General features: G+C 55.0%; 1 protein-coding gene across 2 annotated transcripts; it reads left to right on the forward strand.

The window, feature by feature from the left end:
* The first annotated feature begins 2306 nt into the window (after positions 1-2306).
* ANKRD52 (ankyrin repeat domain 52) lies at positions 2307-14880 on the forward strand. 2 transcript variants are annotated; one of them, XM_045828974.1, is made up of 28 exons: positions 2307-2441; positions 2772-2855; positions 3296-3374; positions 3576-3646; positions 4684-4884; positions 5595-5682; positions 5812-5954; positions 6206-6418; positions 6701-6779; positions 7100-7214; positions 7394-7476; positions 7581-7698; positions 7906-7974; positions 8161-8301; positions 8378-8458; positions 9627-9756; positions 9935-10006; positions 10275-10476; positions 10698-10785; positions 10861-10978; positions 11406-11625; positions 11805-11892; positions 11999-12082; positions 12195-12340; positions 12559-12641; positions 12855-12937; positions 13121-13212; positions 13626-14880. In XM_045828974.1, the coding sequence occupies exons 1-28, from the start codon at positions 2415-2417 to the stop codon at positions 13874-13876; spliced, it is 3249 nt and encodes a 1082-aa protein (XP_045684930.1). In that variant the 5' UTR covers positions 2307-2414; the 3' UTR covers positions 13877-14880. The 2 variants fall into 2 exon arrangements, with proteins under 2 accessions (XP_045684930.1, XP_045684931.1); XM_045828975.1 differs by having other exon boundaries at positions 9645-9756.
* The last annotated feature ends 404 nt before the right edge of the window (positions 14881-15284 follow it).

A 15284-nucleotide genomic window follows, 5' to 3' on the forward strand; every position in this document is an offset into this window, starting at 1 on the left:
CAATAGAATCCACATAGTCCCCTCCTCCCCATCCTCTGGGCCATATCCTAGCTTAGCCCTTCCTGGAAGGTCCATCTTACCCAATAGCCAAGTCAGCATGTCCCAACACCCATATCCATCTTGTCTCCAGCTACCTTCAGTTTCCACTTTTTCAGCCTCATCTTCATCATCATCATCATCAAATATTAAGTGCTTATTCCCATGTGCTGCTCTGCTAGATCTATAAAGAATAATTTAATGTCTACCATTGCCTTCAGAGAGCTCAAAATCCTTTTTCATAGAAAAACAAACAAACAAACAAACAATAGAAAGAAAGACTAGCTAACAAGGAATTTAAAAGATATTCTGAATTGTTGGACACTTCTATGTAAAAAAACTGAAGGTGAAATGAACAACGAAGTTGTGCAATTTAAATGTGACTGCTAGCTCTGGCCAGGTAGCTCAGGTAGGTTAGAGCATCATCCTGATACACCAAAGTCGTGGGTTCCATCCTCCCTCAGGCCCACGCAAGAATCAACCACTGAATGCACAATTAAGTGAAATAAGAAACCAATGTCTCTTTCCCTCTCTCTCTCTCCCACCTTCCAATAAATATAAAAAATTCAAAGAAAATAATAAATGTAGCCCTGGCTGGTGTAGCTTAGTGGATTGAGCGCGGGCTGCGAACCAAAGCATCGCAGGTTCTACTCCCAGTCAGGGCACATGCCTGGGTTGCAGGCCACAGCCCCCAACAACCGCACATTGATGTTTCTCTTTCTCTCTCTTTTTCCCTCCCTTCCCTCTCTAAAAATAATAAATAAAATCTTTAAAAAAAAAGACACTCGAGTTCTGTTTTAAAAAAAAGAAAATAATAAATGTGACTGCTACAGGGTAAATAAGTGTTTGTGGGGGCCTAACAAAAGGGAAAGAAACTGTTAAACTGGGAAGACTTCCTGGAACAGGTAAGTTTTACATAGTATTGTAAATTTTATTTTCAATATGGAAAATAAATAAATTATTAAAAGTATATGGTGGTAGGTAAGTTTCCCTCTTATTTCTCATTCCTTGTCACCCAGTTTCTCTCTCCAGGAAAAAACACTGGTACCAGTGTATTGTGTATTTTCCCAGTGGGAATCAAGATATTGAAAGCAATGAGGGGTTACAGATTATTGGAGGGCAAGGAAGGACTTTTTTATCTATGCCTTGACCAGGGGCCAACTGCTACCCTTTCTCCTAAATGTGTTCCCTTCTTAGAAGACGCTAATTGAGTTGCTGAACTCTCAACAGGACCCTGAGTCACCTTTTATAAATTGTAGCAATTTTTCTTTTTAAAAAGATTTTACTTATTTATTTTTAGAGAGATGGGAAGGGAGGGGAGGAGAGAGGGAAAGAAAGTCCACGGGCAAGAGATACATTGACCGGTTGGTTGGTTGCCTCTCACACGCCCAGGACCTGGCCCACAACCAGGCAAATGCCCTGGACCGGGAATCAAATCAACGACCGTTCGGTTCGGTTCGGCACTCAATCCACTAAACCACGTCAGTCAGGGCCCAGTTTTTCAATTTCCACTTTTCTTCTTCCCTCTTTTTCCCTTTTTGGGCTGGGCTGCCCTGCATCCAGCTCTTTCCTGATTGGCTGCTCTCTGGCCTCTCCAATGGAAGAGGGGAAGCACCCCAATCCTTTTCTGGGTAGAAACCGTTGAGCCTTTTAAAGCGTAGCCGCCACCCTACCACCTAAACCTGTCAATGTAGTAATTAGGGAGTCGAAAAGTGACCCTTCTGTTGGCCTTGGAGGCCTTCAGCTGCCAGCACTTCTAGCCTCTTTGTGGGGGTTTTCTGCAGCTGGAGAGTCCTTGGGATTTCTTTCTGAAGTTGAACCCTTTTACTATTTCCCTTCTACCCAACTTATATCGCCACTAGTAGATTTATACGCTTGCCCTTCCTCTGAAGCTATTGTCATATATAATCCCCAGATCTCCACGCCCCTGCTTCCCCAAGTCGGTGGGGGTTTTAGGGGTGTGTAACCGCTGACGGGAGGAGTTAGCTCCCGAGGGGGCACTGAGGTTTGGTGGGCTGCAGGGCCAATGTCCGAGTTGCTGCTATAGTCTTGTGGGGGAACCCTGGGGCCGCCAGACAGAGCAGACAGCACTGCGCGGCCTGCCTGGGGAGCCGGGGAACCTAAGCGCGGTGTTGAGGCGACCGCAAGGCTGGACGCAGGACGCCACGGCCTCAGGCTGCGCGGCAGGCGTCCTGCGGCGGGGCCCAGGACGGCCGCCAGGGAGCGCTGCGGGCTCCCGCTCGCCCGCCCCCCGGTAGGCGGGGCCGCGTTCTCCCCGCAGCCGCCGCCGCAGCCGCCGCCTGGGCCGCCCCGTGTCCCCGGTGGACCAGCCGCCGCCGCCGCCGGGAGCTCGATGCGGACGGAGCCCGGGCCGGGCCATGGGGATCCTCAGCATCACGGACCAGGTCAGCCCTTCTGCCTCTTCCCGCTTCCTCCCTCCAGGGCCCGGCGCCACCGCCACGCGAGCCCGGGGATGTGCGGCCTAGGCAGGGCCTGAGCCGGGAGGTCCCGCGGCTCCCGCCCCGCCCCACGCCGCGCTCCCCTCAATCGAGCCGGTGTCCTTGGGGGCCTGGCGACCGGTGGAGACACTGCGAGAGTACCCTGCAGCTAGGACCCCAGAGTGGAGCCCCTTCGGCGACACCCCGACTTAAACCTGGAGTACCCCCGCTCCCCCCCCCCCCCCCCGCCGCCGGTTCCGCTCCGGCCGGCTCCCTGAACGCTGGTTCTCCCTGCAGCCGCCCTTGGTCCAGGCCATCTTTAGCCGAGATGTGGAGGAAGTGCGTTCCCTCCTTTCGCAGAAGGAGAACATCAATGTGTTGGTGAGTTGAGATCAGGAAGGATGGCGAGCCGGTAATCTGGGCCCTGGTGTTCTGGACTCCTCCCCACTAGTGGGGCGGCTCCGTGTCTCCTCGGTTCGGATGAGGCCGCAGCTCTTGCTGCGGGGTGGGCGCCTGCCTCCACCTTTGGGGATGGAGCGCACCGACCAGCGGCTGAGTACGCCCAGAAACGGCATTTGCTTAGGAAGCTTCAGAGTCTGCAGTGCCCCCTCCTCTGTGGAAGGAGAAGGCTGCTTCCTGGGCTTCTGGGCCCTGACCCCTACTCCATCCTACCTAGGTGCTCGCTTTGACCCAGGATCAGGCTTTAGGAGTCCGAAGAACCTTTGGGAAGAGGTTGTGGGGAAAGGCCTGGGACTCTAAGACTTGGGCTGGGGACCTGCATAGTTCATGTCTGCAGTGGCCCCTCTTTTCTACCTTCCCAGGACCAAGAGAGGCGAACCCCACTGCATGCTGCTGCCTACGTAGGAGATGTCCCCATCCTCCAGTTGCTACTGATGTCAGGTGAAAGTGGGGAGCTGGAAGGTGTGGCACTAGGGAGGGACCTGAGGGGAGGAGCTTCTTTTTTTATCCAAGGATTATTCTCTGGTGGTTATTCTCTGGTGAGCCAGGCTGAGCGCCGTCCAGATTCCCTGCCCTCATGACTGGCTTCCTTTCCTACCTCTTCTCCACCTCCTCTCAAAAGAGGAAATTCTATCCACACAGGTGCTAATGTCAACGCTAAGGACACACTGTGGCTGACCCCTCTTCATCGTGCTGCTGCCTCCCGAAATGAGGTACAGGCCTACTACCTTCTTTCACCTTTCCAAAGAAGGATGAGTTCCTTGGTTAAAAGTGCAGGTTAAGGGTTGGAGAGCCTCAGTCCTCTTCCCTACAAGCTGGGCTACCCCAGGATAGGGAGAAGACCAGTCCTTGCCCCTCCCACTCCTAGAGCTGGCTGGTAAGGGGGTGCTGACTGTTGCCAGCTGACATGACATAAGGGGAGAGCTTAACTCTGGGCTGGCAGACTGCAGGGGGCCCTGCTGCCAGGCCTGTGTGACTCATCCCTCCCTGGGGGGCCACCTTGGAGTCTGATCCCCCTCTGGGCACTGAGATTTTTTTTCCTTCCATGGAAGGACAGGGGTGATCTGTTGCATCCCTGCACTTCAAGCGGTATGAAAGCACAGAGTCAAACATGCCTCATCAGTTGGGTCCATCAGCCCTGAAGAGCATGAAAAGGAGACCCCTCTCTTGGTTTGACAGTCACTTCCCTTACTCTAGCCACCAGAGAAGGGGTGGGACTGAGACCAGTGGGAATGGGGTGGGGGTTGATTAGGAGGGCCGTTTTAGCCTGGGTTTCAGAGAGGAACCAGTATATGTTTGCTTACCTGGGTAATGACTATGATTTGGTGCCTGTGGAAGGGCTCAAGGAGGGTATTTGGGCATTAATGTTACAGGAGCATTTATCTTTGCTGGAAGTAGTGTAGGATTGGGATCCTCTACATGTGTGGACTTGCTTGGTAGTGGCTATGTGTGTGGGTGGAGATTTTCAGGGTCTGGGCTAAAGAGTGACACTGATGGCTTGAAGAAGAAGGGATCCATATTTTCCTCAGCAAGGTAGGGAAGATTTTAAGCTCTAAGAAGATCCAGAAGATGGAAGCAGGTATTGAGGGCCTAGATATACTGGCCAAATGAGAAGAGACTCTGCTGGGGACTAGGAGGGAGAGAGAGCACAGGGCGACATGTGCCATGCTGACCTATTTTTTTCCTGCATTTCCTATTGTTTTGCCTCCTTCTCTCCCTCTCTCATCTCTCATCCCCTGCCCCTGAACAGAAGGTGCTGGGGCTGCTGCTGGCACATTCAGCAGATGTGAATGCCCGGGACAAGCTGTGGCAGACACCATTGCATGTGGCTGCCGCCAACCGGGCCACCAAGTGTGCTGAGGCTCTGGCACCCCTGTTGAGCAGCCTCAACGTGGCTGACAGGAGTGGGCGCAGTGCCCTGCACCACGCAGTACATAGTGGGCATCTGGAGGTGAGGACCACTTCTGCTCCATGTCTAGCCTAGCTCCTTCCCTTTCCTTCCTACTCATCTTCCCTGGCTTCTGGGCCTTCCCTGGCTTCTGGGCCATCAGGCCTGGGGAGGAGAAGCCCTGAGGGTTATATGAGCAGTTGGGCTCAAGTACTGAATGAATGGTCACATTAGATTGAAGTCCTTAACTTGGACTTCAAGGAGAATAGTAAACTCTCTGGAGTTATATGGAAAATGCTTGTATATATGCCTTTTTCTGAAGCAAGAGTCCCTGTATTTCAACACATTTTCAAAAGAGTTTTCAAAAGAGCTTAAGAACCACCAGATCATGGGGATGTAAAGTATGGCATAGGGCATATAGTCAGTAACATTGTAATAACTATGTACGGTGCCTGGTGGGTACTGGAAATATTGGGGGCAACACTTTGTAAAGCATATGATTGTCTAATTGCTGTACTACACACCTGATAATAATACAAACTAATATTGGGTGTAAACTGTAATTGGAAAAAAAAAGCCACACCACCAGATCACCTGAAGAGACTCCCTCAAACTATAGGGCCTGCTTCCTCTGTTTCCTCTCCTTCTCCAGATTGCTCTGCTCAAGAGCAAAGACAGGCTGCCTCAGGCTTTTGAAGAGCTGAGGCCTCTGCTCTTAGGTAGGTTGAGAGCCTTAACCTGGCACTGAACCGGCGTTTCCTATCCTGATACAGACGGTGAACCTGCTCCTCAATAAGGGAGCCAGCCTGAATGTCTGTGACAAAAAGGAGCGGCAGCCTCTGCACTGGGCAGCTTTTCTAGGTGAGAAAGGATTCACGGGAAGAGCAGGAATTCAATGTTTAAGATTCCTAGGGCAGGGAAAAGGGCGCCACAGCCTTCAGAGAGAGGCCCTCTACAAATCCTCCTTGAGAGCATCCTCTCTTTTCCCAGGGCATTTGGAGGTCCTGAAACTGCTGGTGGCACGGGGAGCAGATCTTGGCTGCAAGGACCGCAAGGGCTACGGGCTGCTCCATACAGCTGCTGCCAGTGGCCAGATCGAAGTGGTGAAGTACCTGCTGCGGATGGGGGCTGAGGTCAGGGTGCTGAGCCTGGGGGCTGGGGACTAAGGGTAGGGGGTTGAAGGTCAGAATCTGTTATGGAAATACAAAGGTGTAGTTTTTGGGAGGCATGGAGGACGTGGAAAGAGGGCCTGAATAATTCTTACCTTAAATAATAATGCCCTCAGTCTTTTGGGTCAGGATTTCTGGGATTCTCTAAGCTGTCTATATCAGCTTCTGCTTTGTTTAAACTGATACCTCCCTTACCTCTGCCCCTGGAAATCCAGATCGATGAGCCCAACGCTTTTGGAAACACAGCTTTGCACATTGCCTGCTACCTGGGCCAGGATGCTGTGGCTATTGAGCTGGTGAATGCAGGAGCCAATGTCAACCAGCCGAATGACAAGGGCTTCACGCCGCTACATGTGGCTGCAGTGTCCACCAATGGCGCTCTCTGCTTGGAGCTGCTGGTCAATAATGGGGCTGATGTCAACTACCAGGTACCTGAAGGGTTGAGGCTGACACCACTAGGGAGAGGAGCCTTGCTCTGGGCATCCTGACCATGTCTTCCCTCTGGGTCACTCTCTGGGGAATTGTCCCCTTGCTTCCTGGGTTGAGCAGACCTTGCCAGGGACCTGGGAGAATGAGGCCTAAGAAGATGTCCATATGACTGCACCATCCTGAGATGCATCCTTTAGGAGGGGAGAGGGCATTCTCTGTGCTTTACACTGAAAAAACAAATACACACACAAACGAACAAACATCCTGCCATGTTTCCACAGAGCAAAGAAGGGAAAAGTCCTCTGCACATGGCTGCCATCCACGGCCGCTTCACCCGCTCCCAGATCCTCATCCAGAATGGTAAGGATTCTGGAGGCTTTGTGCTCCCTCTCCTCCTCCCCCAGAGAACTCATTTCTAGAAACCCTTTTTCTTCCTTATATTCTACCTCCCACACCGTTTTCCAGTCAGGTTGGGCACCTGGAGCTCTGAGCCAGGCTCCAATGGAAATGGCCCTGCTCTGCCTGCCCCGTCCCCTGAGGCTTGCAAACCAGGCAGCACATGTAGAATGCTTAGTCTGGCACCTGGCACATACTAAACTCTCAAATGGTAGCTAACTAGTCAGAGTAAGTGGCCTGAGGCCTAAGGTCTGTCTGTTCATGTGTATGCATCCCCCTCTCAGGCAGCGAGATAGACTGTGCTGACAGATTTGGGAACACGCCACTGCATGTGGCCGCTCGCTATGGACACGAGCTGCTCATCAGCACCCTCATGACCAATGGCGCGGATACCGCCCGGTGAGTCAGGGCTCCTGGCCCCACTGCTAGGCTGCCTCGGGTCTGTGTAGATGGCTCGAATCCATTATGGGGGCACACAGGAGCTTGTCAAGGGAAGCTCGCAGGCTCCTAGGCTGCTGGTGGGTCACAGAAAAGAGGTCCCTTCTTGAACCAAGGACTGAGTCCTAGCTTCTCCCTAGGCGCGGCATCCACGACATGTTCCCCCTGCACTTAGCTGTCCTTTTCGGATTCTCTGACTGTTGTCGCAAGCTTCTTTCCTCAGGTAGGTGCTGGCCGGGTGGGGGTTGGGCAGGTGTGTGGGGAAGCGGAAGCCTGTTCCCTCTGCTCGGGGCCCTCAGATGGGATCTGGCTGTTCCGGCCCTGCAGGTCAGCTGTACAGCATTGTGTCTTCACTCAGCAATGAGCACGTGCTTTCAGCTGGGTTTGACATCAACACGCCTGACAACCTTGGCCGTACCTGTCTTCATGCTGCTGCTTCTGGAGGGTGAGTTTTTCTGAAGGGTGAGAGAACTCTCTCCCAGGCCTCGAGAAGAGAGCTGGGCAAGGGTCGGTCCCTCCTTTCCTGCCCAGATCTCTTCCCCTCTCACAGCAAGGGCAGCCACGGCGGGCAGGGCTGTCTAGATCCTTCCTTCCTTGGCCCCTCCTTGCTCCTGTGGCTTCTCCTTGAGGCTTTCACTCTCCTGCCTTTTAGGAATGTTGAATGTCTTAATTTGCTGTTGAGCAGTGGAGCTGACTTGAGGAGGAGAGACAAATTCGGAAGGTGTGTTGAGGTGCATGGGTATATGTAAGGACTGTATGATGAGAGCGACAAGTGACAGGGTGAGGGGCGGGGGGCTGGAGCCTACTTGAGGAGAACATTACGGAGCGCCTTTAGCTGCACATCCGGGTGCATTTTGATCTGTCTCTGATTTCTTCTGCCTGCCCATCCTCCTCCACTTCTCCCCAGGACCCCACTCCACTACGCGGCCGCTAATGGCAGCTACCAGTGCGCTGTCACACTGGTGACCGCTGGGGCCGGTGTCAACGAGGCTGACTGCAAAGGCTGCTCCCCCCTCCACTATGCTGCCGCCTCTGACACCTACAGGAGGTGAGACTCCCACTCTGGCCCTCTTGCCCCCTCAGCTCCCCGAACTTCCTGTGATTCCTCACTCTCCCTCCCACAGAGCAGAGCCCCACTCATCTCCCAGCCACGATGCTGAAGAGGATGAGCCACTGAAGGAGTCCCGTAGGAAGGAGGCCTTCTTGTGAGTAGCTGGGAAGACCACTGGCCGTCGGCAGCCAGCAGTGTGTTTGGGGTGGGCGCTCTGAGTGTAGTCCTGGACTGAGCGTCACAGGCAGAGACAGAGGCGTGAGGCACAGTTTCTTCCCTCAAGGAACAGGGATCTTCTTTTGAGAGAATCAGAAAAACCAAACACGCAAAATCATTTTTTTCCCATAAGCATAATTAATTACTTATGGGTTACTTATGGATTACTTATGGATTAATTACTTAATCCATAATTAATTACTTATTAGCTACCAAATACTGTGCCACGTACTAAGGATAAAGGATCAGTTACCCCAAGTTCTGCTTTCTTAAAGCTCATAATCTGCTGGGAAACGAAAGGGCCCTTCCACGTTCTAATGTGAGATGTTAATGACAGGAAACTGAGTATGAAGTGTGTGGGGACTCTGTACCGTGTCCATGGTTTTTCTGTAAGTCTTAAGACTGTTCTAAAATAAACAGTTCATGTATTTTTTTTAATGGATACTTACAACCCAAGAGGCTCAGTTTTGTGGCCTTTGACAAGTAACTTAACCTCTCTGTGCCTCATTTTCCTCAACTGTAGTAAGGATAAGACTAGTATCTGCCTCAGAGGATCATTACGAGGATTAAACTATTTCATGCACAGGAAGTAATTAATTAGAACAGCACTTGACACATAGTGAGGGCTAAGTATTGTCTTATCACTACAAGTACAACTACTACTAAGCAGCAAGAAGGCTGCCAAGGGAGTGCAGAAGAGGAGGCACCTCACTGGGAAAGTTAGGAATGGCCTCATGGAGCAGAGGATGCTGGGACGGAGTTTGAGATGAGTAGACAGTCTTCAGATGGTCTGGGAGGAGAAGGCATTCAAGGTGGGGAGTCAGCATGCCTGGAAGTGAGGGGATAGTGTCGATGAGCAGAAAGCTGATAGCTGGTACTTGTGCTTTAGGTTCTCTAGGACAGTGTTCAAAGGATAAAGGCAGGTGTTGGAGCCAGGGTGGTTCAGGGCAGACCTGGAGGAGAGGGGTGGGTCTGGAGCTGGGGTCAAATGGACGGGAGTTAGCCTACTCAGGTGTTGGCCAGCTAGGCCTGGAGGGGTTCCCTTGCCCCTCTCTGCCTCTCCCAGATTTGTGCCCTCCTGGACTGGGTCTGTCCCCACCTCACAGGCTACCTCTTGCCCCCAGCTGTCTGGAGTTCTTACTGGATAACGGTGCAGACCCCTCCCTGCGGGACAGGCAGGGCTACACAGCGGTGCACTATGCAGCTGCCTATGGCAACAGACAGAACCTCGAACTGGTACGCCTGGCACCTGGCCCTGGTTGGGCCTTTGTGTTTGTGGATTCTGAAACCAAGGGATGACTGAATCCAATGTGGTCTCTAGATCCAGGGGCTCAGGGGACTCCTGTTGGTGGGGTATAAGGCTGATGTCGTGGGATTTCCAGAACCTTAGCACCTGCTGTCCTGTCCATTGCAGCTCTTAGAAATGTCCTTTAACTGCCTGGAGGATGTGGAGAGCACCATTCCAGTCAGCCCTTTGCACTTAGCTGTGAGTCCTCGACTTTTCTCATCACCCTCTTTGTCCTTATAGGCCCCACACGTAGGCGCATGGACTTGTGACTCTGTCCTTGCTTCCGCCTTGCTGTGGGGATGTGGCAGCAGGCAGTGGTCTCGGGGGTGGGGGGGCATAGTTCAGGTTAAGAGCCTGAGGGGCCTGAGGAGCTTGTGGGGAGGACTGCTGCTTAGAGTCTCCCCATGGGCCCCAAGAAGGAGGCAGTGTCCTGAGCTGTATCCATTGGCTGCCTGCACGCCCCCAGGCCTACAACGGTCACTGTGAAGCCCTGAAGACACTGGCTGAAACGCTGGTGAACCTGGATGTGAGGGACCACAAGGGCCGGACTGCGCTCTTCCTGGCCACTGAGCGAGGCTCTACCGAGTGTGTGGAGGTGCTTACAGCGCACGGCGCCTCTGCCCTCATCAAGGAGCGCAAGCGCAAGTGGACGCCCCTGCACGCTGCTGGTTCGTCCACCCCTTTGGGTTGCTCCCTTCTGTTGCTACGCCAGGCCTTGGAGGCTGGTCTCCCATCCCTCCTGAGTGGGATTGGGGCTTGCAGTGGAGTGGCCTTGGGAGGACAGAAACTTCATGTACTGATTCACGGCTTCCTGTCCCCCGGGCCCCTTTCGCCTTGCCCTGCCTCCTCCCCCGGACCATGCCCTGACAAAGGTCCCCTTTCCTCCTAGCTGCCTCTGGCCACACTGATTCCCTGCACTTGCTGATCGACAGTGGGGAACGAGCTGACATCACAGATGTCATGGATGCCTATGGACAGTGAGTGTGGGCAGTGGTGGTGTGCGGGTTTTCTTGTTCCCACCAGGCCCTCACCTATCCCCACCCCTTCTGTAGAACCCCACTGATGCTGGCCATCATGAATGGCCACGTGGACTGTGTACATCTGCTGCTAGAGAAAGGATCCACAGCTGATGCTGCTGACCTCCGGGGCCGCACTGCCCTCCACCGTGGGGTGAGTGAGCTCCTGGGTGGGGCTGCTCATAGGTGGGCCTGGACGTGGGGACACAGGACCCGCCAACAGCAGGACTTCAGGTTGTCTAACTGTGGCCCAGGGCCATGCACCCAGGGTCTTCTTACTGGGCTTCACCATGTTTGCTCCAGGGAAGCACTTGACCCCGCAGCTGATTTTCCCGATGACCTTACCTTGTAATCACATACAGCCACCTGCTCACCATCCAGACGCTGCCCCAGGGCACCTGTCCCGCTGGGTAATGGTTCCATTACCCCATCCTTCTCCACCGTCACCAGTCCTAAAGCTGCCCCCTAGGCCCACAGGATCGGAGTCCTGGGTGTGGCTCTTCCTCCTGGGCCGGCCAGCGCCTGGTCATGGGAAAGGGAGCTGCTCCTCACCCTCGCGCCCACCCCTCTGTTACCCGCAGGCAGTGACTGGCTGTGAGGACTGCCTGGCTGCCCTGCTGGACCACGACGCGTTTGTGCTATGCCGAGACTTCAAGGGCCGCACGCCCATTCACCTGGCCTCGGCCTGCGGCCACACCGCAGTCCTGCGGACCCTGCTGCAGGCCGCCCTCTCCACAGACCCCCTGGATGCCGGGGTGGACTACAGCGGATACTCGCCCATGCACTGGGCCTCCTACACTGGTACGGGCCTGGAGTCTGTGCATCACGGGGATGTGCGGAGACCAAGGGTTAGCGGGTGGGGGAGGGACCTGGGCTGGCCTGGTTCTGGAAGTGGCACGGATGTCAGGAGGTGGGACAGGGCAGGGGTCAGGAACCGTGTCCTTGTTTCGGTCCATCACCACTCCCTTCCTCATACCCAGGACATGAAGATTGTCTGGAGTTGTTACTTGAACACAGCCCATTTTCTTACCTGGAAGGAAACCCCTTCACTCCTTTGCACTGTGCAGTGTAAGTCCCTTCCTCTGCCTCCACCCTTCACCAGGGTCTGTGACCTGCCTGCAGGGCAGGAGTCTGCTTCCCTTGCTGTTCCTACTGAGCCTTCCTCTCTCCCCAGAATTAATAACCAGGACAGCACCACAGAGATGCTGCTGGGAGCTCTGGGTGCCAAGATTGTGAACAGCCGAGATGCCAAAGGACGGTGAGTGACAGGCAAAAGGCGTAGGGAGAAGCCTGAGTTGCCTCTCCGGCCACCTCCCACTGCTCAGGCGGAAGAGCCTTCCCTGTCTCACAGCACCCGACCTGCTCCGCAGGACCCCTCTTCACGCCGCTGCCTTCGCGGACAACGTCTCTGGGCTCCGGATGCTGCTGCAGCATCAGGCCGAGGTGAATGCCACTGACCACACGGGCCGCACCGCGCTCATGACGGCGGCCGAGCACGGACAGACCGCTGCTGTGGGTATGTAGGGACCGCATGTGGAGGGAGGGGCTTCCTTGGGCTTTTGGGAAGACAGGCCAGCCCTGCCTGTGGGCTTCAGGAAAGGGAGGCCTGTTTTTGGGCATGTCGCCCTCTGGAGATGGGATGCAAAGTGCATGCAGACAGGAGGGTGAAGAGCCAGGATGGCTGCCGCTCTGGGTAAGAGGCGTCATTCCCTTTCTGTCCCCTTTCCCTTGTAGAATTTCTGCTGTATCGAGGGAAGGCAGACCTTACTGTGCTGGATGAAAACAAGAACACTGCCCTCCACTTGGCTTGTAGCAAGGTACTGCCTGGAGTGGTGGCGGTGAGGCAGTGGAGGCTGGGGCTGGCTGAGGGGGTGGGCCGGCTTGATGGGATAGGCAGCGGTGGGAGTCAGGAATGGCTGGGCTGCCTGGAGGTGGCGTAGCTCTTGTCCTCAGTGCTACCCTCCCCTACTCCTCTGTGGCCAGTCATGCTTTAACTTCACAAGTCTCTGCTCTCTGTCCCTCTCCCTCAGGGCCATGAGAAATGTGCCCTCTTGATCCTGGCAGAAACCCAAGACCTTGGCCTTATCAATGCTACCAACAGCGCGCTGCAGATGTGAGTGCCCAGGGAAGGGGGCCCCGGGCTGGGGGTGCAGGTGGGTGCAGGCAGAGCCATCTGCACTCCAGGGGCTCTCTGGGGCTCACGGCATGTGTTCAGTGCCCTGCTGCTCTGGCTGGAGGTGGGAGGGCATCTTGACATGCACTGACTTCATGCTCCTTCTCTCTCCTTTCTCCCAAGGCCACTCCACATTGCTGCCCGGAATGGTCTAGCTTCTGTGGTGCAGGCCTTGCTGAGTCGTGGGGCCACAGTGCTGGCTGTGGATGAAGAAGGTGGGTGGGGTCTGGAGGCCCCCATTTGTCCCAGGTTTGGGGTCAGGGACATTCTTCAGGAGGTGACTTCTTAAACTTGATTTTCTTCCCAAGGGAACTCTTCAGAGCAGGGACCCGCACCAGTACACTAGAGTTTCCAGGGGGGTCTGCTGAAACTGGGTGGAGCCAACAGGCCCCTCAGGAGGAGCCCACCACACCCTCAGCACCCAGTCCTCCATGTTCCGCCACTAGCTCCACATTTCCAGTCTGCCTGTCAGCCTCCTTGGGCCCTTGTGGCCCTTGACTTCTGGCCCTAATGGATGCTTGCCTGCCTCGGCTCCTTCCACAGATGGGAGAGCTCAGGGCCTGGGGCAGGGAGAGTGGGGACCCAGGGATACAGGACCCTGTGCCTTAGTTCTCACCCTTGCCTGCAGGTCACACCCCAGCACTGGCCTGCGCCCCTAACAAAGATGTGGCAGATTGCCTGGCCTTGATCCTTTCCACCATGAAGCCTTTCCCACCCAAGGACGCCGTCAGTCCTTTCAGCTTCAGCCTGCTCAAGAACTGCGGCATTGCAGCAGCCAAGACGGTGGGTGGCTGCGGGGCCCTGCCCCACGGGGCCTCCTGCCCCTACAGCCAGGAGCGGCATGGCGCCATTGGGTTAGACGGCTGCTACTCTGAGTAGCCCCCTCCAGTGTCCCTCTCCCTGCCGGTGGCTTGATATCTTATTCTATTTATTTAGAAAAAGTCTATACATTTAGGGCACTTTAAAGGAGAACACGACTGGGTTTGGGAGCGGAGGGCGGGGGACGCACTGGGGAGCAGCTGCTCACCCCTTTGCCACACCATCCTGGCCTGGCAGGGGTCTGGGACTGACAGGGAGCACCCCAGGCCCTTGGTACCCCCGGGGCAGCCCCTTCTGCCAAGTGTCCCAAAATGATTGCTAAATGCCTGGCTCCCCCTCTCTTTTACCCCGTCTCTCAGTCCCCTCATTCTGCTGCCAGCCCCCCAACTCTTCCCTCGGATGCTCCTCTCTGTGTCCTCCTGCCCCTGCCCTACTGCCAGGCAGATCTCCTCTTCTTCCATGCCCATCACTGCCTCCCTGCTCGGCCGGCTCCTCCATCCCCGCAGCAGTGAGAAGCCTTAATTTCTGGTACTGTGTGAGCACTCTGGGGGTGACCCCTCCCCCTTCAGGGGCAGCTAGTGGACGAGTGGGGAGGGTATTTAGCACTGGGGCCTGGAGCTTTTCCCCCACTTCTATACCCATCACCCCTAAAGTTCAAATGCAAAACACTTGAAGCAGCAACTACTGTACCTGGGCCCCAATCCTGCACTCTCCCCGGCACCTCATATGCAAATCAAGGGCTGGTTCTGCCCCCACAGCCTACCCCTCCCTGCTCCCCTTCTCTCCTGGCCTGGCCCCTGACCACGCACTTTAACCTTGCTTTTTTCTTTTAACTTCTGGGAGGGCAGAGCCTCTGGCCATTCCCTCCCTGGCTCTCCTGTCCCTTAACTTTGAGGCTTGTCATGAATTTTTAAGTAAGCATTTTATCCTTTAGGGGAAGAAACAGATTAATTTCCTGCCCATTTCAATCCCACAGCCCTAGTATGTCCTTTGTGTTTCAGGCATGTGTTTGCATGTGTGGGGGAGGGGACTGTGTTCTTCCTCCTGTGCCCCCCCCCCCGTGTGCCCCCGATCCTAGGGTTCCTCTGCTCCCTGTCTGCTGCCACCTTCCGTTCTGTCCGAGAGTACCCACTGCCACCAGTCACTCCTGATCTGAAGCCAAAGACGGTGGGAGGGGCAGGGCAGACTAGGGACCGTGGCTACTCGGGACCCAGGCTTCCCCTCTGGTGTGAGGAGGAAGCTCTGGTCTAAGGAGCAGCCGACAGATGCCGAGGCCGGGTCCTGGCCTTCCCAGCAGCAGGGAGAGACGGGTTTGAGCTTGGGGCTGCACTGAGGAGATTCCTCAAAGTCGAACCCCAAAAGCCAGACTGGGCTGGAGTGAGGAGGGGGCAGTATTTTTCTCTAAATGTAGCATTGAATTTGGCCCTGGTCCCTTCAAAAGCCCTGTCCATCCATCTCCTAGCGAAGC

This window comes from Phyllostomus hastatus, unplaced genomic scaffold (assembly GCF_019186645.2).
Source record: "Phyllostomus hastatus isolate PE091 unplaced genomic scaffold, TTU_PhHast_1.1 phas_scaffold_93, whole genome shotgun sequence".
Classification (NCBI taxonomy): domain Eukaryota; kingdom Metazoa; phylum Chordata; class Mammalia; order Chiroptera; family Phyllostomidae; genus Phyllostomus; species Phyllostomus hastatus.

What these genes read in the sequence shown, in the direction of transcription:
- ANKRD52 (XM_045828974.1), top strand. Translation starts at nt 2,415, where the DNA reads ATGGGGATCCTCAGCATCACGGACCAG. An exon ending in TACATAGTGGGCATCTGGAG is followed by an intron (nt 4,885 to 5,594) that starts GTGAGGACCACT and finishes ATCCTGATACAG; the next exon opens with ACGGTGAACCTGCTCCTCAA. An exon ending in ACCAACAGCGCGCTGCAGAT is followed by an intron (nt 12,938 to 13,120) that starts GTGAGTGCCCAG and finishes CTTTCTCCCAAG; the next exon opens with GCCACTCCACATTGCTGCCC.